Source organism: Stenella coeruleoalba, assembly GCF_951394435.1.
Source record: "Stenella coeruleoalba genome assembly, chromosome: 8".
Taxonomy (NCBI): domain Eukaryota; kingdom Metazoa; phylum Chordata; class Mammalia; order Artiodactyla; family Delphinidae; genus Stenella; species Stenella coeruleoalba.
In genome coordinates, this window is record NC_137154.1 from 9092466 (window position 1) to 9113760 (window position 21295).

General features: G+C 50.3%; 5 protein-coding genes across 8 annotated transcripts; 3 read left to right on the forward strand and 2 right to left on the reverse strand.

Annotated features, from left to right (window-relative positions):
* The first annotated feature begins 81 nt into the window (after positions 1 to 81).
* Positions 82 to 3070, forward strand: LRRN4CL (LRRN4 C-terminal like). Of its 2 annotated transcripts, none has more exons than XM_079930545.1 (2): positions 82 to 131; positions 1148 to 3070. In XM_079930545.1, the coding sequence occupies exon 2, from the start codon at positions 1153 to 1155 to the stop codon at positions 1843 to 1845; it is 693 nt and encodes a 230-aa protein (XP_079786671.1). In that variant the 5' UTR covers positions 82 to 131; positions 1148 to 1152; the 3' UTR covers positions 1846 to 3070. The 2 variants fall into 2 exon arrangements, with proteins under 2 accessions (XP_079786671.1, XP_079786670.1); XM_079930544.1 differs by lacking the exon at positions 82 to 131 and adding an exon at positions 465 to 602.
* A 1680-nt stretch (positions 3071 to 4750) lies between these two features.
* UBXN1 (UBX domain protein 1) lies at positions 4751 to 7469 on the forward strand. The gene is made up of 10 exons (XM_079929823.1): positions 4751 to 4818; positions 4919 to 5006; positions 5146 to 5199; positions 5288 to 5382; positions 5481 to 5550; positions 5712 to 5903; positions 5998 to 6049; positions 6166 to 6282; positions 6814 to 7006; positions 7180 to 7469. Exons 2-10 carry the CDS (start codon positions 4948 to 4950, stop codon positions 7227 to 7229), a joined length of 882 nt encoding a protein of 293 aa, XP_079785949.1. The 5' UTR covers positions 4751 to 4818; positions 4919 to 4947; the 3' UTR covers positions 7230 to 7469.
* A 649-nt stretch (positions 7470 to 8118) lies between these two features.
* UQCC3 (ubiquinol-cytochrome c reductase complex assembly factor 3) lies at positions 8119 to 10139 on the reverse strand (the record flags this gene model as incomplete). The annotated part of the gene is made up of 2 exons (XM_079928211.1): positions 8119 to 9821; positions 9912 to 10139. 2 exons carry the CDS (start codon positions 10137 to 10139, stop codon positions 9672 to 9674), a joined length of 378 nt encoding a protein of 125 aa, XP_079784337.1. The 3' UTR covers positions 8119 to 9671.
* Positions 10140 to 10153: 14 nt separating this feature from the next.
* On the forward strand, positions 10154 to 18684 carry LBHD1 (LBH domain containing 1). Of its 2 annotated transcripts, XM_079928208.1 has the most exons (7): positions 10154 to 10314; positions 11304 to 11343; positions 11420 to 11585; positions 12409 to 12636; positions 14934 to 15058; positions 16781 to 16878; positions 16963 to 18684. In XM_079928208.1, the coding sequence occupies exons 1-7, from the start codon at positions 10283 to 10285 to the stop codon at positions 16991 to 16993; spliced, it is 720 nt and encodes a 239-aa protein (XP_079784334.1). In that variant the 5' UTR covers positions 10154 to 10282; the 3' UTR covers positions 16994 to 18684. The 2 variants fall into 2 exon arrangements, with proteins under 2 accessions (XP_079784334.1, XP_079784333.1); XM_079928207.1 differs by lacking the exon at positions 10154 to 10314 and having other exon boundaries at positions 10826 to 11343.
* On the reverse strand, positions 13129 to 14640 carry CSKMT (citrate synthase lysine methyltransferase). 2 transcript variants are annotated; one of them, XM_079928209.1, is made up of 4 exons: positions 14573 to 14582; positions 14194 to 14281; positions 13959 to 14092; positions 13129 to 13795 (listed from the first exon to the last, which is right to left on the reverse strand). In XM_079928209.1, the coding sequence occupies exons 3-4, from the start codon at positions 14023 to 14025 to the stop codon at positions 13140 to 13142; spliced, it is 723 nt and encodes a 240-aa protein (XP_079784335.1). In that variant the 5' UTR covers positions 14026 to 14092; positions 14194 to 14281; positions 14573 to 14582; the 3' UTR covers positions 13129 to 13139. The 2 variants fall into 2 exon arrangements, with proteins under 2 accessions (XP_079784335.1, XP_079784336.1); XM_079928210.1 differs by having other exon boundaries at positions 14194 to 14640.
* Positions 18685 to 21295: the final 2611 nt, after the last annotated feature.

Sequence of the window (21295 nt, forward strand, 5' to 3'; positions counted from 1 at the left end):
CATCTCCCTCTGGGGAGGGGGATAGCATAGGGCGGGTCTGGAAAGCTGGGATACATCATTCTGGCCTCCGTACCCCTCCCTTCCTCAGTCCATTGGGAGGCAGAAGACAGGAAATGACTGCCATGAATGTGGTATGATTTTTTACTGAAACAGCATTTTGTAGCCCAGGCCCCATGCTGTCCACAGCTGTTTTTCTCTCTGATACCAGCCAGGTGGCCCCGTCCTGTGTGTTCCCCTCCTCACCCCCTCACATGACTTCAGCCTTTGGATTCTCAGCTCCTGGCTGCTTTCCACATTCCACTGCTCTTTCAGAACCCAGGCATCCTGGCCTCCAGCTGAAACCGCTGCATGTGGCTTCCCCCACCCCTGGCCCCGTGACTCAGGCCCTCTGAAGGGACCAGCCCTCTTCTTGGCACTCACTGGGGAGGGGGGCAGGGGAAGGGGGGCCAGGTGGTGACATCACAGTTGAGGGGTATAAAAGCTTTGAGCCAAAACAGAATTGCAGTTGAAGACACTGAGAAAACCTGACTGCGCAGCCTGTGCTCCTGGGGACCTCTTAGGACCCCCGGCCTGCTACTCACTGCATCAAGGCCTACCCACTGGTAAGGCGCTGCTTGTGAGCCAGGGAGGTGGGGGGCAGGCAGGGACAAGGACTGATAGGTGGGGAGGGAGGGTTCCAGGGCCTCTGTGTCCCATCTCTTCTCCTTTCTCACCTCCATCTCCTTTCTGGGTTTCTGCATGTGTCACTGACTGATTGATACTTATTTTACTTAGATGGTTTCTCTGGGTGGCAGCTGTGAACTATCCCACCTTCCTTCCCCAGACTGCATAAATCATTTACTCCTGTTCTCCCCTCAGCACTCAGTTTATTCATTAACTGTTTCTCGTGCTTCACGCATTGCTGGTCGCACACTTCTCTCTGTCGGGTCAGACGCCATTTTATTCTTTTTCGCCCAAAACCAAGCACATAGGCTGTTCAGAAGTTGGATGACAAAGGGGTGTACTGTCTCATTTCCACCTCTTTCCTGTTCTCCTCTCGGTCCCCGTTCGGTCGTGTTTCCCTGTCTCTAGAGCTTTTGTTGAGGGAGGGGGGCCTGCAAGGTGTGAGGGCTGGCCGGCCTTCACCTTCCCCCTCCTTCCCTTCCAGACCCCATGCCGGGAAATCCCCGCCTTCTGTGGCTCCTGGCTGTCACCTTCTCCTTGGTTCCCAGAGCGCAGCCCTTGGCGGGAGACGCGGAAGAAGAGGAGCAAGATGAGACACCTCTGCCGGCTGTCCCCTGCGACTACGACCGCTGCCGCCACCTGCAGGTGCCCTGCCAGGAGCTGCAGAGGGCCGGCCCGACGACGTGCCTGTGCCCTGGCCTCTCCAGCGCCACACAGCCGCCCGACCCGCCACGCCTGGGGGAAGTGCGCATGGAGGCCGAGGCGGGCAGCGCCGTGGTGCACTGGTGCGCCCCCTTCTCCCCGGTCCACCAGTACTGGCTGCTGCTTTGGGAAGGCGCCGGGGCTCCGCAGAAGGGGCCTCCCCTCAACTCGACGGTCCGCCGAGCGGAGCTGAAGGGCCTGAAGCCCGGGAGCGCATACGTCGTCTGCGTGGTGGCCGCCAACGCGGCCGGGGAGAGCAGCGTGCCCGGGGCCGAGGGCCTCGACGGCGCGGGCGGCCCCGCCTTCGGGCCCTGCGGCCGGCTGACTGTGCTGCCGAGGCCACTCACGCTGCTGCACGGGGCCGTGGGCGTGGGCTCGGCGCTGGCCCTGCTCAGCTGCTCCGCCCTGGTCTGGCACTTCTGCCTGCGCGAGCGCTGGGGCTGCCCCCGCCGAGGCCGCCCGAGCGGCGCGGGACTCTGAGGCCGCCCGGGGGCCTCTCCGGCCAAGCTAAGCCCGGCGCCGCTCCGGGGGAGGTGGCGGCCCCCGACAGACGGCGGGATGGAAGGCCGGGCGCTGGGTCCCCACTGAGTCGGTTCAGGCCCCAGACTTTCCACTCTGCCCCGAGCTTAGGTTTAGGAGTAGAGAAGGTCAGCAAATTTTTTCTTAAGGGACCAGAATAATTTAGGCTTTGTGGTTCCAGGGGATAAAATCGAAGATATCATGTAGTTCTTACACAACCATGTAACCATTTAAAAATGTAAACATCATTCTTAGCTCTTGGGCCTTACAAGTCAGGCCCTGGCCAGATTCGGCCCATTGGCTACGGTTAGTCTACTTCTGTCGTACAGCCTCAAAAGGGCCTGCCACTATGGGTGGCTTCCGTGGGGTTTTGAGAATAAGCTGCTGCGGTATGGGAGTTTGGGGCTAGAGACCACTCCTTCTCCTTCTGCCTTTTTGTTTAGATAGTGAGGATGCGCACTGAGTTAGAATCTACCTGTGTCTGAGGCGGGTGGAAATAAATGACTGACATGGGGTGGAGAAGAGAAGGACTGCCCAAGCTGCTGTCTGAGACAAGCTTGCGGTTTTGCTAGTAAAATTATAATAATAATAATACAATAATAGCAAAGGATTCCCCCTCCCGCATTTGTGTTTATTGTATATTCACTGTAACAACATTAAAGGAGATGTAAAAGGAAAACATTTTCAATTTTCATGATCCTTTTCAGTTCCTCGTCCACACACCGATTTTTCGGAGTAGTATACATACTTTCGAGTTTTTAAATTAACTGGATGTAGAAAAGTCGAAGTTGCTACACAGTTTATTCCTCACTTTTACTGATCTTATAACCTTTCCTCAAATTATAAAAGTAACACATACAAATTTCAGTACTGAAGAGGATAAAATGAAAGTTCCCCTCCTCCTCAAGAGGTAATTGCCTGTAGCAGAGCAAATTTTTCTCTAAGCAATGCAAATATATTTTTTTCATTCAATATATTATGGACAATGTTCCCTGTTGGTAAATCACAGCCTCCTTAGTTATGTGAAAGGCATAACTTTCCACTGGAGGATGCTCCTTAACTGGCAAGAGCCTTGGCTCTTTGTTAGAACATTTGTCTTCAGCGTTTGCTATGGACATCCTTGTTTGTTTGTGTATCCTCACATGTTTGTGTACTTCCATAGGGTACTTACTTGGAAGTAAGTGAGAGAAGTAGTACTATACAATTTAATCATTCTTCTATTATTGGAACTCTAGAATAAATTTAGAACACATTTGTTATTTTGAATACACTCGCCACATTGCCATGAATACTTTGTCTTTTTAATCTGATTCCTGTATTTCTCAGCATTTATTCATTTACAAATAATGAGGGCCTACTACCTCACTTTTTTGTTGTTTTTTCTTCCCCGTACTTTTTCTTCCCGACTGTCTTAATATTAAAGACACGCTTTACATGCTTTCGTACTTAATCTCTATCACAGTCGTTCTAAGAGATGGTGTCACCTTTTCACAGATGAGAAGTTTGAGGTTCTAAACGGTTTGAAGCTATTCAGTACAAATAAGGAGGTGAGTTAGGACTTCTCGATACAAGTTGCCCAACTCCATAGCTGATGATCATTCCACCGCAGAGAGGCAGCACAGCCTAGCAGTTCCAGCACGCACACTGCATGGGTTTGAATCCTAGCTCTGCGACCTTCGGTAAATTATCTCATCTTTCTGTGTCTGTTTCCTGGGACTAATAATAGTATCTACATCATATGGATTTTTGTGATGATTAAATATGAATTAACCATATAAAATTCTCTAGTGCATATATTATCAATATCAGCAACTTATTATTATTCTGCCTCCTAAAAAACATTTAAAGTGAGCTTTAACTTAAGGGACCTAACAGCCTAGGTAGTGGCGGCGGGCTAAGTAATCAACAAGACTACACACTACGGGGACAAATGCTAATGGAGTAAATACCGGGGCTGGGAGATGGAGAGGGGATGGTCAAGGCAGGCTTCCCTTGGAAAGCACACCCAGGGACTTCCCTGGTGGTCCAGTGGTTAAGATTCCGCGCTTCCACAGCAGGGGGCGCAGGTTTGATCCCTGGGGACGTAAGATCCCACATGCGTGCGGCCAAAAAAAAAAAAAAGGAAAGAAAAAAAAGAAAGCAAACCCAGGGTCCAGTCCGAAAAAACGACTGGGAGTTAACCAAGCCCACAGAAAAGGCAGGACATCCCAGACACAGAGGGACGGGTATGTGCAAAGGCCGGGAGGAGGGAGAGTTTTGCGATCTGCACAAGTTACCCTCAAGTGGTGAGAGATGAACCCGCACCAACTACCAACATTTACACAGTGTAGTCTTGCCAGACACCTCAGGTTGGTGCTATTGTTATCCTCACTTTACAGATGGGACATTAACAAAAGAAAGGGTAGGAGGAAGCCAGACTACCAGCATTTAAGTTTCGTCCTCGGTGACTGAGGTGTCATGGAGAAATCTTAATCAGGGAGCTGATGACAGGATCAGTTACTGTGTTTTGCAAAGATCCCTTTGGCAGTAGCGCGGAGGATAGCTCAATTGCCGGACAGGATGAGCAGGTCAAAGGGTGCGCACATTTCTATGGCTCCTGATAAACACTGCTAAATAATTTTCCAACCGGTCGCGCTAAGGGGCCATATCGAGAGCTGTCTTGATTCGCCCAAGGGTTTCACGGCGGCATCGCCCTTCTACACCGCTGCGGGGCACCCGGGCTTGGGCGGGGGAGTGTGAGCTGCCTCCCGGGCCGCTACTCCTACGCCCCGCCTGTCCCCTCAGCGCCAGGTCCTGGCAGCCGGGCCAGGCCTGTGTTTTCTGGCTCTCTGCGGCACCCGTCCACGTCCGCCTCCACGTGACCCAAACAGATTCGGGCACTTCCGCTTCCTCTAGGCTTTCTTCTCGTCGGCGTCCAGGGCCGGTCTGGAGCCAGTGAGTGAGCGAGCGTCCGGTTGGGGCCGTAGGGGGCGGGTTTCCGCGCCGGCGGGGGACGCCCCGCGTTGACCCTCTCCGGCCTTCTCGTCCCTTCCAGGTCCCCGCGGAAGCGGCGGTGGCGGCGTCATGGCGGAGCTGACGGCTCTGGAGAGTCTCATCGAGATGGGCTTCCCCAGGGGACGCGCGTAAGGGAGCCCCCTAACACCCGTCCGCGGGGGTCGCCGACCTGTCCGGGCCTTTACCCCAGCCTGGCCTCAGGCTCTACGCCCCAGCCTGACCATCGCCATGGCTCGTGGGCGCTATTCACGGTGTTTCTGCCCCCAGGGAGAAGGCTCTGGCCCTCACAGGGAACCAGGGCATCGAGGCTGCGATGGACTGGTGAGCGCTCAGACCGGGTAGCAGGTGGCTGGGGACTCCTACGAGGGGCAGCCTGAACATTAACTTCCCTCCTGACTTTCCCTGTCAGGTTGATGGAGCATGAAGACGACCCAGACGTGGACGAGCCACTAGAGACCCCCCTTGGACATATCCTGGGACGGGAACCCACACCCACTGAGCAAGGTGGCCCTGAAAGTCCTGATCGAGGGACCCACTGTGATTATTCAGGAGGGCCTAAGGAGGAGGATGAACGGGTGATAATACTGATTGTTTGTCTGTAGGACCTGAGTCTGTTGTGGGAGAAAGCAAACCCGTTTTGACTGAAGAGGAAAGACAGGAACAGACTAAGAGGTACGAAGAACAAGCTCCCATTTCTGAGGCTCCTCCTCCACCTCTCCCCAGAGGTGTTTGGGCCTGTGTTCCCGGATTCTGTTTTCTGAATCCCTTGTTAATAAACACACCCTCCCAATTTATGTCCATTTCTCTTGAACCCTTTCCTCTCTGCAATACAGGATGTTGGAGCTGGTGGCCCAAAAGCAGCGGGAGCGTGAAGAAAGAGAGGAGCGGGAGGCACTGGAACGGGAACGGCAGCGCAGGAGACAAGGGCAAGAGTTGTCAGCTGCCCGACAGCGGCTACAGGAAGATGAGATGCGCCGGGCTGCTGAGGAGCGGAGGAGGGAAAAGGCTGAAGAGTTAGCAGCCAGGTCTGGGTGCTGGGGGTGTTGGCCAAGGGATGAGAAAGGAATCAAGATTTGCTTTGTCAGTGTCTGACCTACTTTCGTTCTGTCTGCATTCCAGACAAAGAGTCCGAGAAAAGATCGAAAGGGACAAAGCAGAGAGAGCCAAGAAGGTAGGTGATTGGGTACATACTGAGGGTCATGAAGTAGGGGGACTAGTAAATCCCCTTTTCTAGCTTCAGAGGGAAGGGTTGGGCTTAGTGCCTGATTGTTTAACTTTGTCCTCCAGTATGGTGGTCATGGGGGTTCTCAGCCATGCCCACCAACAACAGAGCCAGGCCCCGTTCCCTCCTCTCCCGGCAAGGAGCCTCCCACGAAGCGAGAGTATGACCAGTGTCGCATACAGGTACTGATTCTGATTCCTGTCTTGCTCCTGGGACCCTTTGTTGGCTTGTAAGGCACCCAGCCCAGCCCAGAGCTTTTTTCAGTTATGTACCCTTTGCCAAACCTCTTCCATCTTTGTAAATGACTTTTGAAATCCTACCTGCTCTGCTCTTAGGAAAGATATCAAATTTTACTTGCCCTAGTCTTATATAAATCTATCTCTCTTTCATATTCAGCAGTTAACTTCTTACTTGTTCACCGTATTTTCCTTTGGCTTATTATACAGCTATTTGCACGATGTGGTACCTATCCAGATATTTTGTGTAATCTGGTCTTTGTTTTCCTTAAATTGTGAGGGAGCTAGGAGTCTCTCTTCAGTGTTCAGTAAGGCCAAGCCTAAGTGCTTGTTCATTAGCTGCTTTAAATAGTAATTATGCTGCTTCAGTCTCTCTAAGAGGAAGGAGAAGCCAACTTTGCTCTTTTCCTTTTCCTTACCTGGGCACTTCACTCAGTTTTGACACTCACAATTCTGTATTTCTGTCTTGCCTTCCAGGTCAGGCTGCCAGATGGGAGCTCACTGACCCAGACATTCCGGGCACGGGAACAGCTGGCAGCTGTGAGGCTCTATGTGGAGCTCCACCGTGGGGAGGAGCTAGGAGGGGGCCAGGATCCTGTGCAGTTGCTTAGTGGCTTCCCCCGGCGGGCCTTCTCAGAGGCTGACATGGAGCGGCCTCTGCAGGAGCTGGGTATGACACGTGGGACCTGAAACCAGGAGGGGGATAGGGGACATGCCCGAGAAAGGAAGGGATGCAAAGAAGGGACTTTGTGGAGATAGTGTGAGGCCAGGAATTTGGGGGGGCCGGGGAGGGTGGGCAAAAAGCAGATCTTTTGGTTCAAACCTGTTTCGTTCCATCTTCAGGACTTGTGCCTTCTGCTGTCCTCATTGTGGCCAAGAAATGTCCCGGCTGAGAGGCCTTCATCCCACCACCCTTCTCTGACCTCTCCATCTTTGATAAAGCACTGACATTACCTTCCTAATAAATAGACCCTCTGAGTTGTGTATGCGACTGACTCCTTCCTGAATGGCCGGGAGGGACAAAAGGAAGGCTTTTAGAACAGACCCTATGCTTCCTCTTAAATTTCCACGGGAGACTTGTTTCTAATCTCTGGGTCTGATGAGTTGCTTGGGAGGTTGAAGGGGAGAGGTGCTGGAGTGTGGGGTGTACGTTGGATAACATCTTTTGCTCCTATGGGTAAGGCAGTACCTAAGCCTGAAATCCTTAGTAGCTATGTGCCTTGACTTCTTTAATTAAGCCTAGTTTCTTCTTTAGTAAACAGGGATAATAGTGCCTGTTAATTGGGGTTGTGGGGGCTTACGTAATGCTGACGTAAGGTGCTTTGGCACCGTGCCTGGCACCTGGTAAGTCCCCAATTAAGTATTAGCTACTAGAAGGGTAGTTTTTAAAATGTGGCCATTCGGGCTTCCCTGGTGGCGCAGTGGTTGAGAGTCCGCCTGCCGATGCAGGGGACACGGGTTCGTGGCCCGGTCCGGGAAGATGCCACATGCCGCGGAGCGGCTGGGCCCGTGAGCCATGGCCGCTGAGCCTGCGCGTCCGGAGCCTGTGCTCCGCAACGGGAGAGGCCACAACAGTGAGAGGCCCGCGTACCGAAGAAAAAAAAAAAAAAAGTGGCCATTCACAGTGAGAGGAGCCATAGTGTGACCTTCACAACTGCATCTCTTCTGCACTAAAAAGCATGAGTACTTAATATATACCACGCAGTTTTAAGTGCTTTGTATGTATTAACTGAGATATGAAGGCAGTATTATCTAGCTGTAGGTACAATGATCCCATTTTAGAGATTGGGACGCCAAAGCACATGACTTGTCCAAACTGACAGAGCTAGCAAGTAGCAGAACCTGGACACATCTCTGGGGAGCGTGACTCTAGGGCTCAGGCTCTGAACTGCCGAGCTCCCCTTGCGCTGCTGCTGCTCACCTCATCCTCGTGCTCCCTCAGACAGCTGCTGACCTCCCTCCTCTCATACCCCGACTAGGAAAGAGGCCACAAGTAAACTGTAAAGGTCGCACATGACAAATGTGCTCAGCTTACGACTTCACCATCTAGTAGCTGAAAACTGCACCAATGCTCATATCTGGGTTTACACCTCAGTGTTACCAAGCTTTATTTAGTGTGTTCCGGCTTTATTTAATACAAGCAGCCCCCCCATCCCCCATCAATTGCAATCTTGTTTGGAACCACGGGACATAAAATAGACAAAAGGGGAGTGAAATGGTTGACTTCGCTGTAGGGCGGCCACCCCACTGATAGCTTTATCTCATCCCATCAGTGGCATCGCCAATGGATCCTGTGACGGATTCAGAAATTGAAAGCCACTGCAGTGAACACCTTGTGGGAGGAAAACCCCAGTGCATTTAGTGAGAGGCTGCCCTGTGCCTGGCACTGCACTTTACATTCCTAAGTTCACCTTTTTACAACTCCCAAGATAATTGTCACCATTTATTTATTTATGTATTTATCTGCACCAGGTCTTAGTTGCAGCACTCTGGATCTTCGTTGCAACATGTGGGATCTCTTAGTTGCGGCATGCAAACTCCTGTTGCAGTACCTGGGATCTAGTTCCCTGACCAGGGATCGAACCAGGACCCCCTGCATTGGGAGCACAGAGTCTTAGCCACTGGACCACCAGGAAACTGCCCATTATCACCTTTTATGGAACAGGACTAAGGCTCAGAGATTAAAAACATGGAGGAGTTGAAACAAGATCTGACTCAAAGCACACCCCTTTTACCGCTCCTACCACGAATTAAGGTCACAGAAGGCATTATGGCACCTGTTAATTGCTAGAAGCCCCTCTCCAACCTCATTCGAAGGACAGGCACCCAGAGTGTCCTCTATGCGTATTTACTGCACAAGAGTTTCCAGGATAACGATTTCAAGAACATCACTTGGTTATCCCTGAAAGTACACTCACGCAAACCACGTGACCTGACGTGTGTTTTGAAAACGTGGTCGCTCTGCCTATAGGGCTTCAGCGTCACATGAAGGGCGGGGCAGGCGGGAGCTGCACTCAAGCTCGCCCGCAGCACTGACCCCCATAACACTCTAGGCTTTTATGGGCGTCCAACCGCAGTGCTCACTGTCTGGATGGAGGAACATGATTTATTGGTTCCTTCAGTTAGCCACATCCGATGCCCTGGCCCAAGACGTGGACGTTAAAACACAGTCAGTGCAGGGTTTGGGGGGGAACGTGCTCACCCGGCGGCAGCTTCCCAGGTCCCGAAGAGGTCTGCGCGTGTCTGGACTCCCCGCCGGCCCACAGAGGAGTAAGGCCGGCTCGGGCTCCTGCGCTGCAGCGGAGGTCCCGGCGCGCACGGGGGCAGGTCTGGCCTCAGGCTGACTTCCCGCCGCCGCCACTCATCCAGTTCTTTCTCCAGGCGACGTTCTCTTGCGTGGCCACGGCCTCCTGCAGAGTGGCCAGAAGTAGCTCTTTGGTCCCGGCCACCTCGTCCCTGCGCTGCGGGTCCTGCTCCGGCATCTCCTGCGGGCAGAAAGGGAGGTTCGTAGTCCGGGCTACCAGCCTGCGGTTCTCCGCCCGCTCGCCCCATCTCGGCCTCCCAGCTGCTCACACCTTTAGCATCGCCTGCTTCTGCTGCTCTCCCGGGGTCACGAGGACAAAGAGCGCGGTGCCCACGCCAGCCCCCACGCCCAGCACTGCGCCCACGACCAACGCTTTGCGCAGGGTCTCCATGGCCGACCGCGCGACCAGCGAGACGCACTCCGGAGCCTCCAGTAGCCTAGCAAGGCCGCCGCGACGTCTCAATCTGCGCAGGCTAGAACGCCTCACACAGGAAACCATAGAGACGGGGCCGGGCTAGAGAGGGCCTGGCCAGAGAAACGTTTCGAAGCTACAGCGCCTGGGTGTTAAGACTAGGTTTAGCTGAGGAGGTTGACCACGTCAAGAGGTGTTGGCACCCAGGGCCGAGCGTGGGGCCCCTTGTCATGAAATCCCGAGGAGGATTGCTAAGGGGAGTGTAAGTGTCTTCACTGTTGCTGTGAGTTTTACAATTGCCCAGCTCCGGAATGTCCTGATCAATAGAGGGTCAAGGCTGTGCTCTGTGCTTTTCCAATACAGTACATAAGGACATTCAGATACTTATAAACATCAATCTATTGACTGCCTTCAATCCCTTCAACTCCTGAATAAAAACTCAAAGCCAAGTGTACCGGGTGGGGGGAAGGGTATATTTATGTTTTCTTTTTATTTTACTTGTTGAAAGTAAACGTTACCTTTCTCTTCACGGTATATAACCTTTTTTTTTTTTTTTTTAAACCATGGATTTTGTGTAACATACCGAATTCTAGTTTGGAGAAGAAAACACCTCTTAGTTGTGTGACCCCGGGCAAATCGTTTAAGTTCTTTGTTTCTCGGTTTCTGCATCGGAAAATGAGGCTAATAACAGTATTTATCTCATAGTTTTAGGATAATTAAATAAGTTTATATGAAAAGCATTTAAAACAGTTCCTGGCAAATAGCATACACCATAAAAATATTCATTAAATAAGATACAAAGAAACATGTCAATGAGGGAGACCCAGTAAGAACCAGAAAATTCCAAGTTTGTTATCAAAGCTCTTCACTCACAGGGCTTTAATCCAGATGCCCTCGTTAACTCCTACTAACGCCTTTCCCAGTGTCACCAGGGAGTGAGTAGAAATAAAGCTCCTATCCCACCTCTTGGGATTGTCCCCTCCCCTGAAAGGCCCATAATCTCCTTGCATGTCAGCCTCTTCTCCTCAGAAGTGATTAAGGGGCCAGGCGCCAAAGCAGATTAGAGGAACAGTCTGCGGGGTGCTCTGGGCAGGGATACTCTACTGAGTTCAACCACCCTGCACTCCAAGAATCAGCACCCATGGCCCTTGTGCCAGGGAGCAGCGAGGATGGGCCTTGGCCTAGAGATAGCCCAGGCTCGTCCCAGCAACCGGAAAGTCCTAGACTCACCAACCCTCTCTGGGACGACAGAGGAGAAATTGGCCAGGTTGAAGGTCACCAGGATGTTCAGGTTAGTACTTCCCCACCTTGTGTCTTGCTGTTGGCTCATTCTAATTTGGCCCAAGCCCCCTGCTGTGCCCATCCAGGTTGTCTGTCAAAAGACCCGCCTCCCCTCCATCGTGGTGGAAGCCGCTGAGGCTGAAGGGAGTGAAGAGAGTGGGGAGCTCCGGTGGCCACACAAGGAGCTGCAGCTGCTCACTGATGATGAGGAAGAGGAGGTTGAGGTCTTCCAGGACCAAAGTGAAGAACCAGGTGAGGGAGGTGGCTGGTTCAAATGAGGCTGTTGTGAATGGGATGGTCTAAGCAGGACAACTTAGTTGTGTCTCTTGCATTAAGCAGCACACACAGTAGGTGCTCAGTAAACACAGTGAAGAAAAATGTAGAGGTGGGAGATAAAAGTCAAGGTGGGGCTTCCCTGGTGGTGCCGTGGTTGAGGGTCCGCCTGCCTATGCAGGGGACACAGGTTCGTGCCCCGGGCCGGGAAGATCCCACATGCCGCAGAGCAGCTGGGCCCGTGAGCCATGGCCTCTGAGCCTGCGTGTCCGGAGCCTGTGCTCCGCAACGGGAGAGGCCACAACAGTGAGAGGCTCGCGTACCACAAAAAAAAAAAAAAAAAGTCAAGGTGGTTGGCAAAGTTGATGAACTTTAAAAGGCAGTTGTGATGTCAGATAGGTGACACCTTTTAATATGTATTTTTAATACTTTAAGATATTTTTGTCATGGGGGAAAGAATAAAATCACCCCAAATCCGACTACCCAGAGATTAACATTTTGGATGCCTTCTCCTCCAGATTTTTCTTCATGTCTATATACTGTTGCAGAAGCTACTTTTACTATATGCCAGGCACTGTGCTGAACACTTTTACATATATTTTTCAGGACCCAGTGAGGAAGGATACTTTCTCCCTCATGAGGAAACTGAAGCTGTTAAGTTAGGCTCTTCATTATAATTGCTGTATTATTTTTATAAGCAAAAATTACATGCATTTGTTTTATCTTAAAAAAAAATCCAGTCATATATCAGGTATATTTTTCACTGTTAATGGGCTCTAACTCCCTCCCTCCCACCCCCCAGGCTGGACTTGGAGCTCACTGGACCCCAAATCTCCCTTAAGAACCTTTAACCCAGAACTCAGCTGGGGGCAGGAACAGGTAGATCAAGATGCCTACTGGATTCCAGAGGAGACAGATTGTCAGGAAGCCCCCAATCCCTGTCCTCTCTGGGACTCGGCATCAGGTTCCCATGTGTGCAGAAGCTGCTTTGTGGAATATTCCCATTTCCTGCCTCCCAGGAGCTTTGAGGGTAAGTATCACTCTCCCTCAAACATTTTACCTAGGTTTATGAAGCCCTTCTACCTATCCTTTCACAATTTTCCCCTTCTACAAGCTGAGAAAAGTGAAGGCTTACAGGTTAGGCCCCTGGGTCACACACACGTCATATCCAAGGAATCTGGATTAAGAATTCCTATCTGAAAAAAAAAAAAGAATTCCTATCTGTGCTTTTAGGAGCTCGGTTAACTGGGCTGGGGAGTGACCCACTTGTACCTTCTTTATTCAGCACTCATCTTGTGCCTGGCACTGCTAAGTGTTTCACCTGTTGTTGTATGGAATCCACATAACTCCAGGTATTATTCCAACCTTGCAGATGAGTAAACTGGGGCACAGAAATATTCAATACTGTGTGCACACAGCTAATAAATACGAAAGCCCGGATCCAAATCCTCATTTTCCGGTCATCTTGCCAAGACAAAAGCTTTCTCCAACTCCTCACCCAACAGAAACACTAGGGTCAGGTTTTAAAAGTCTTTAATTGGAGCTTTGAACCAAGTAAGCAAAGTAGGTGATGCCCCCGAAAGGGCCCAGCTCCTGCACAGACACAGTGCAGCCTTGGGACCCTTGCTCCAGGCAGGGCAGCCGCACATCAGGGTCCTCATCTGAGAACTGAATCAGGGTCCCCCCAGGGCTTAGGACCCTCAGGCACTCTGACAGCAGCTGGTAAGCCCCAGGCAGACCAGCCTGGGCAAGAGCATCCCAGGTACCCTTGTCTAGCACTAGATGGAAAGAGCCTGAGGAAGCCACTGGCTGCAGGTTGAGGGCATTAGCTTGCATGAAGTGGAGGCGTGAGGCAGGGTGCCCCGGGCACAGGGGTGTTTGGCCTTGGCCACCTTCCAGGAGGCTGTTCATGTGGGCCACAGCCACAGGAGAGGAGTCCACCCCCAGCACGCCCACTGGGTGCGGGCATTTGGTGTAGAGGCCCGTGCACAAGCTGGAGGTGCCACAGCCCACGTCCAACACCCGCGGTGGACAGGCAGCTGGTGCCTCCTGCAGCAGCGGCAGTAGGAGCCCCTGGGCTTCCTCGTATCCAAAGAACCAGTCGAAGGTGCCCGCGCTGCCCTGACGGGGCTGGGCGGGGAGCTTATCCCAGAGGCGGCGGTCCGCCAGGCAGCTACCAGCCAGGGAGCCTGTGGACGAGCGGAGGACTTGCGTCACCCAGCGCCCAGTTCTAGCAAAACGCGACAAAACCCACACCAATGTGGCCTGGGGCTTTAAGCGGCACAATTTCAGGGACTAGACTCCTGTGTAACAAAGAACCCAACTTGCCCTCCCTCTGTCCACCTTCCCTACCCGCCACGGCGCGACGGGCCGCCGCCGCCAGGCTCGCCAGGTGGAGGGTTCGGCGCAGGGCTGCCATCCGGAGGTGACGGCAAGGTCGGCCGGAGAAACTTCTGCGAAAATGTCGCCCGTACTCCGGCAGGGGCCTGAGGTCCAAGGGAAGATTTGCAAAATACGCTGTGAGGAATCGCGTACAGCCTCCCTAACTCTGCAGCCTCGGAGAAAAGGAACGCGGACACAAACTTACTACGGTACGAACGGCTTTTATTGTTTGCAACGGGAAGTGGAAGAGGAGGGGATGCGACAGCTCCGGCTCCTGGGGCGGCTCCACAGATCTGAAATCAAAGGAGAAGGTGTGAGCACCCCGGGGAGGAGTCTGCTGAACCTCGGTTCTGCCCTGCTCCTTGGAGCCCTGTGTCCCGGCGCTTGAGGATAGAACCCGCGGAATGGAAGCCGCCGGTACCGAAGACATGACGCCGAGGGGGCCGGAGCCCTTTCCCTCTACCTCCGTACATTACGCGGACCGGGACCGCACGCCCGGTCCCCGCCAAGAAAAGGAGGGTCAACAGGCCCCACCCAGAAACCCCGCACGGCCAGCCGGTGAAAACACTAAAACCGACACTCACTCAGTCGCTGTCCTCGGAAAGGCCAAGACCCCGACCGGGCTCCTTTATATAGCTCCAGGACCCGCCCCCTCCCAGCTGCGATTGGCTAGCGGAGGACTGAGGGGTGGGGCGCACACGGACCCTGCGCAGAGCTGAAACGCTGGTCCCTGAGCTGGTTTCGCAACGCAGCAATGGGTGCTCCGGGGGGGAAGATCAACCGGCCGCGAACGGTGACTGTGTGGGAGCCCGACCCTGTTTCCCAAGCGTCCTGGAGCCCTTTACCCTCGCCCGAGTTGGACTCGATGGGCCAGTGTCGCCGGGTGCGGGGTCCCGGGTCGCGGTGCACGGCACCCATCTGATTAAGCATCTTCCTCCCCCTTAGGAGCTGAAGAAGAAGCTGTTCAAGCGACGGCGGGTGTTGAACCGGGAGCGGCGACTGAAGCACCAGGTGGTCGGGGCTGTGATAGACGAAGGGCTGATCACGAGGCACCACCTCAAGAAGCGGGCGTGAGTGCCAGACCCTCTCCCTTTTGGTCCTCCCCACCATGCCTCCTTCCCTCCTCCTTGTCGAGCTCCGGAGCAGCTAACACCTTTTTGCTTTCCTTGTGTACTCACGTTTATGCAAGGAACGTTTGTGCCTAAACTCTGCTAGTCTCTCACTGTACCTGTAGCTCACAGCCTTTCTTTGGTTCTTGGACTCTGATGAGAATCTAAGGAGAGCTGTGGACTCCCCCACCTCCCCAAGTAACATTATTCACTCGCACAGATTATTTATTTATTTATTTATTTATTTATTTTGCGGTACGCGGGCCTCTCACCGTTGTGGCCTCTCCCGTTGCGGAGTACAGGCTCCGGACGCCCAGCCGCTCCGCAGCATGTGGGATCTTCCCGGACCGGGGCACGAACCCGTGTCCCCTGCATCGGCAGGCGGACTCTCAACCACTGCGCCACCAGGGAAGCCCCACACAGATTTTTTTATAAGTACATTTAAAAGCACACACATAAGTGTGCGGCGAATCATTCGATGAATTTTCACAAGGGCACATGTGAGATTTTGCATATAATCTGAGTCTTGGGGCAGAGTTCCCACCCCATTCTTTCACTGACTTGTTTATTATAAATATTTAGTTTATAAAGCGGCATAATAAATATATTTGGTCCTTGTCTCTGCTTTCTGGCAGAGCTAAATTTCCTGAGTGATAAGAGTGACTTTTTGTTCATAAGGATCCCCTTTTGAGCACACCTAAATTTATGCAAATGGTGATTTAGCGTGGGGCTGGTCATCAGAAAGATGAAGTGATTAGAGGATTGGAAATTTAATTCCCTCTCACTGCCTGTGGGAAGGGGGTGGGTGGGTGCTGTAGATTAAGCTCTACACAACCTCTTGAACCAGCTCCTGATTGGTCAACTGGTGGAGTTACTGGGAGGCTGGCTCACCTGGAGAGAGCATGGAACCTCTGGCCCCTTCCATACCTTACCCTATGCTTCTCTTCCATCTGACTGTTCCTGAGTTGTATCGTTTTATAATAAATCAGTAAATGCAAATACATGTTGCCCTGAGTTCTGTGAGCTGTTCTAGCAAATTATCGAGTCTGAGAAGGGGATCATGAGAACCCCAATTTATGACTGGTCAATCAGAAGTACAGGTAACAACCTGGATATGTGATTGGCATTTAAAGTGGGGGAAAACTTAACCTTTGGTATCTGTTGCTGTGTCCTGGTAGATAGTGTCCAAATGGAGTTAAATTTGTAGGACACCTAGTCAATGTCCATTGAGAATTTGGAGAATTACTTGATGTGGGAAACCTCCCCCACCCACCACATCTGCTGTTAAAAGTATCAAGAATAAGGGACTTCCCTGGCGGTCCAGTGGTTAAGACCAATTGCGCTTCCAATACAGGGGGCATGGGTTCGATCCCTGGTCAAGGGAACTAAGATCCTGCATGTTGAATGGCCAGAAAAAAAAAAAAGTATATACATATATATATATATATATATATATATGTATTTATATATTTATATATATTTATAAAATAAGAGGAGGAAACGTTTCTATTATGTACTAAATTTTAGCAATTAATGTTACTTTATGTATCTATTAAGACTAGTTTTAGGTAAAGTAACAGTTCTTTGACTTGGATCCAAAGACCTTTTCAGTAACCAGGACCACTGTGTGGTCTGTATTGGTTCAGGTTAACCTGGATATTTTTGCTCTTACCAATCCTTCAGGTCCAGTGCACGTGCCAACATTACTCTGTCTGGGAAGAAGCGCAGAAAACTCCTCCAGCAGATCCGGCTTGCCCAGAAAGAGAAAGCAGCCATGGAAGGTGAGGCGAGGGCACAGAAGCTGGGGTGAGGGGCCAGCTGGGTTCATTTGGGTTCTTTAATGCTTCCTCTTTCCCTTTGCTCAGTGGAAGCCCCCCTCAAGTCAGCCAAGACTAGTGAACCACAGCCCAAATCAAAAAAGAAGACAAAAGTTCCCCAGGATGTAGACATGGAGGACCTTGAAGATAAGAGCTAAATGTCACACCCCTTCCACCAGAAGATTCTCAGCTGGAGCCAGGAGGACTCGATGGTTATTTCAGAGGACTTTGGAGAAAGCGTTGCTCCTTTTCACTGTCCCCAGATTCCTCTTCCCTAATGGCCTAGTGACCTGCCCTGGAGGGATGTATTGAGAGGTAGAGGGTAGAAAAGAAAGATTGGAGAGGGGGTCCTAAGCAGTCAACTCCGTTTGTAAAAAAGCCCTAGCATTCTCACTGAGATGTGTGTGATTAAATGTAGGAATGGGGATAGGCCATGAAAAGGGGCTGTGAGTGTGGAAACAAGACAATTAGGAAACAGGACCCACAGCTCTTACTTGACCAAAGGCAACAAGAAGCTACCCTCCATGACGGCCCTGTCTCCCCGATGAGTGACACTCCATCTTTCCATTTCTGACAAAAATAAGGTGTTCCGTAGAGATAGCAGAGGAGGTAATGGTCTTGATACTGGCCCTACCACCTCCTCTGTGTGACCAGGGTGGACAAGTGACCGTGGTTGTCTCTGCTTCCTTTGCTGGATTATATTTTTATAAAGTGAACGTTATTTTTCCCTTTTAACGTTCAGAAATTCTGTTTGTTGGAAGCCAGGGCTGGGGTGGTTAATTAAAGTGAGAAGCTATGTGTGCAGAGATGTGGTCAACTGGGGAAAAGCATATTCTCTCCTTGCTCTGTTAATCAGTGCAGGCTTCCTGGAAGAGGGAGGGTTTGGGTACAGTGTTGTGCTCCGCCCTCCTCAAGTTTATATTTTGAACATTTTCAAACCTTCGGTAAAGTTAAGAAATTAGCACACTGAGCCCTTAAATATGCACTCTGCTTGGATTTATAGCTGTTTATTGTTTCCTCAATCCAGACACCGTTAAGGATCACGCATAGCATTTAATTGTCATGTCCCTTTAGTCTCCTTCAATCCAGAACAGTACCCCTACCTTGTCTTAGGTGACTTGGTGTCTTCGAAGAGTCTAGCCTAAATTAATTAATTAAAGAATATCTCACAGCCTGGGTTTGTCTGAGTGTTTCCATATGTTTCCTCATCAATAGATGTAGGTTAAGCATTTCTGGGAAAAATTCTACATAGGGGATATTGTGTACTTCCCATTGCATTTCATCAGGAAGTAAGTGTTGACTGAAAAAAAAAATACACAACCTAAAGGTTGAGAATTATGTTTGATTCAGCAGACTTGCTGAAAACTTAAACCTGGAAGACAGCCTGTCAGATAGCTCTGAGGTAAGGGAGGAGCCAGGATATAGAGGTGTTTTTGCAACAAAAACCAGGTAGTTGGGACATCAAAGATTATTGTTAATTAAAGAAAATCAGACTTCTCAAGTTAATTAATTTAGTGCTTTTCTATGTATGGGAAGATGCAAGAGTCTCAGCTCTTTGATATGCTCCTTAACTACCTATGGCCAGTATCCTGTTCTTTTTCCTCCTGAATCTCCTCCTGAATCACCGCTGGGGATGGCTGCAGTGGTTGATGGTTTGATGGAGGGCAGCCTGTTTGGAGACCGTCGGAGACGGTCATAGTGGCTGATTGCTTGATGGCCGCAACATTGTTTGTTTTCTGATACACCAGGCAGGCGAATTTTTCGTCCACACATATAATATTAGTTTGTCTCATTATCGGTGATTCCTAGTGTTAAGTGGGTGTCTGTCAGATTTCTCCACGGTTAAGGTATTCTTTCCCTTTGTAATTAATAAGCAATCTATGGAGTGATACTTTGAGATTGTATGAATACCCAGTTCCCCAATGACCTCCCAACAATGGTTTTAGCATCCATGATGATCCATACCTGAATTAGTTAGTGCTGCAAAATGGTGATTTTTCTAATTGTATCATTCATTCATCCATGTTACTCATTTTACATATTCTGTAAAGGAAACCCCTACTTCCTTTTTAAAATCTCATTTTGGTTGTTAAACATCTGTTACTATCACTTTTTCATGCTCCAAATCATACCAAACTGGCCAGCCAAAGCCCGTGTCTTTTTTTTGAGGGGGGGTTCCGGGGGGGCACACAGGATATAGCATCTTGGTTCCCCAACCACGGATTGAACCTGTGCCCCCTGCAATGGAGGCACAGTCTTAACCACTGGACCACCAAGAAAGTTCTGGTCCTGTGTCCTTTTGACACAGCACCACCAGTATCTGAGCAATCCCTTGCTGTCTAGCACAATGTTCCAGGCTCACCTGCTACTTCCCCTGGGCTAAAACTTGGTATCAGCTATTTTTCTATGGAGACAGTATTATGTCCAGTTTTGAACACAGAAAGGAAAAAGTACTTGTGTGAAACTGAAATATATTCAGAGGCGGTAAGGAGAGGAGGGGAGAAGCTGCAGGGAGAAGGAATTTCAACATCTTGGGATTCTCATCTCCTTTCATAATTTTGTTCTACCCCCTGTGCCTAAGGCAGAAAGGAGCTTGCTGTGTTCAAAGAAGAGTTTCTGTACCTGGTATTGTGCTAAATTCTTTACACAAATAATCTGAAGTGGGAATTTCCTGGCAGTCCAGTGGTTAGGACTCCATGCTTCCACTGCGGGGGCATGGGTTTGATCCCTGGTCGGAGAACTAAGATCCTGCATACTGCATGGCATGGCCAAATAAAGAAAAAGAAAAAAAAAAGAGAGAGAGAAAGAAATAGGTGAATAATCTGAAGTGATCTTTGCAAAAAGTTTGTGAGATACGATACAACATGCGCCATTTTACAGTTAAGGAAAGGGGCTCCGAGCAGCTGAGTCACTTGCTCAGGGTTACATTGCTAATTAATAGCAGACATGAATCCAGATCTGTCTAACTCCAAAACAAGCACCCTTAGATTGTGAAATCTTTAAGGGCAAGGACCACATAATAGTCTCATAGCTGGAAGAATTTATCGGGTTCAAAAGGCACTTTTTTTTTTGGCCATGTCGTGAGGCATGCGGATCTTAGTTCCCCCACCAGGGATCTAACGCATGCCCCCTGCAGTGGAAATGCAGAGTCTTAACCACTGGACTACCAGGGAAGTCCCCAAAAGCCACTTTTCATAGATCAAAAGTCAAGGCCCAGAGAAGGGAAGTGTTGGGTCCAAGTTTGAAGCAGAGCTAGGAGCAGAAATTGTCTCATTTACTGTCTTAGAGCATATACGCTTCATGAGTGATCGAACTTCTAAAATTTAAGGATAAATATAGAACCACCATAATTAATCATTTAGCTTTTAAAACACCGTCACTTCAAAGGTATCTTTAGAACCTACCATCTGGTGTTATTCTAACTCACATTTCCACTGAGAACGATAAGCCCTCTGGTTAATACAGGCCTCAGAACCTACCTTCCTTTTCATTCATCCAACCAACTATTAAGAGCCTGATACATGCCAGGAAGACACTGTTGTATGTGATGATGATAATGCCTTTAACGAAACTGGCAACATCCCTGTTGTCAAAGAGCTGGAGTTCATTCAACAAATATAATAAAAACAGCTGTTGCTTATATAGTGCTTACCTACCATTGCAGGCACCAAGTGCTATACAGTAAACATATTACCTGGTTTAAATTTTCACAAGCCCGTGAGGTAATTGTACTATTAACATCCCGATTTCCAGAAAAGCAAACAGGCAGAGAGGGGTTAAATGTAGTACACAGCCGGTTAGTGGAATAGCTGGAACGTGATCTAGATAGACTGGTTGGAGCGGGGGCTCTTGATGAGGTGTATTATATCCTCATAAGGTTACCAAGCTCTCTCTGCAGCTATGGGGATGTGAGGTTGGGGGAGGCCCCCCTGCACTGGGAGACTGGGGAGCCTGACAGAGATCGTAGTGCTAACCTAGGACTGGGAGAACACCTTCAGCGTAGCCAGCCCAATTTTTTCAGGCTTCCTCCTCTCCCTCTCTTTCCTTGTCTTCTCTTCATCTTCTCTTACGGACTTTCACTCCTTTCTTTCCGTCTCTCTTCCGCTTTCCTTCTTCCCTTCTCTCCTTTAACTGCTTTTTACATTGTCACTGGTTATTGATTAAAATGTTTCCTAAGGTGCTTCCTTTTTTAAAACCTCGAGAGTTGAAAATTTTGTTTCGGTTTTAGGAAAATTAATTAAATCCAATTAAGTGGTCGCAGCTAGCCTTAGTCTGTGTAAATAGCCCTCTCGGGGGAAAAAAGTGGTTGCGTTGAGGGTGGGTCGGCTTCCCGCTCTCAGGTGCAGTCCCGTTCTGGGACGCCGACTCATCTCGGAACCAA

Bases quoted from the DNA above. Each gene is read 5' to 3' on its own strand.
- LRRN4CL (XM_079930545.1), top strand. From the start codon at position 1,153: ATGCCGGGAAATCCCCGCCTTCTGTGGCTCCTGGCTGTCACCTTCTCC.
- UBXN1 (XM_079929823.1), top strand. From the start codon at position 4,948: ATGGCGGAGCTGACGGCTCTGGAGAGTCTCATCGAGATGGGCTTCCCC. The intron at 5,007-5,145 runs GTAAGGGAGCCC...TTCTGCCCCCAG, and splicing joins GGCTTCCCCAGGGGACGCGC to GGAGAAGGCTCTGGCCCTCA. The intron at 5,551-5,711 runs GTACGAAGAACA...TCTGCAATACAG, and splicing joins AGACAGGAACAGACTAAGAG to GATGTTGGAGCTGGTGGCCC.
- LBHD1 (XM_079928207.1), top strand. From the start codon at position 11,194: ATGGCCCTTGTGCCAGGGAGCAGCGAGGATGGGCCTTGGCCTAGAGAT. The intron at 12,637-14,933 runs GTAAGTATCACT...CCTCCCCCTTAG, and splicing joins GCCTCCCAGGAGCTTTGAGG to GAGCTGAAGAAGAAGCTGTT. The intron at 16,879-16,962 runs GTGAGGCGAGGG...CCCTTTGCTCAG, and splicing joins AGAGAAAGCAGCCATGGAAG to TGGAAGCCCCCCTCAAGTCA.
- CSKMT (XM_079928210.1), bottom strand. From the start codon at position 14,025: ATGGCAGCCCTGCGCCGAACCCTCCACCTGGCGAGCCTGGCGGCGGCG. The intron at 13,796-13,958 runs GTAGGGAAGGTG...GCTCGTCCACAG, and splicing joins GGCCCGTCGCGCCGTGGCGG to GCTCCCTGGCTGGTAGCTGC.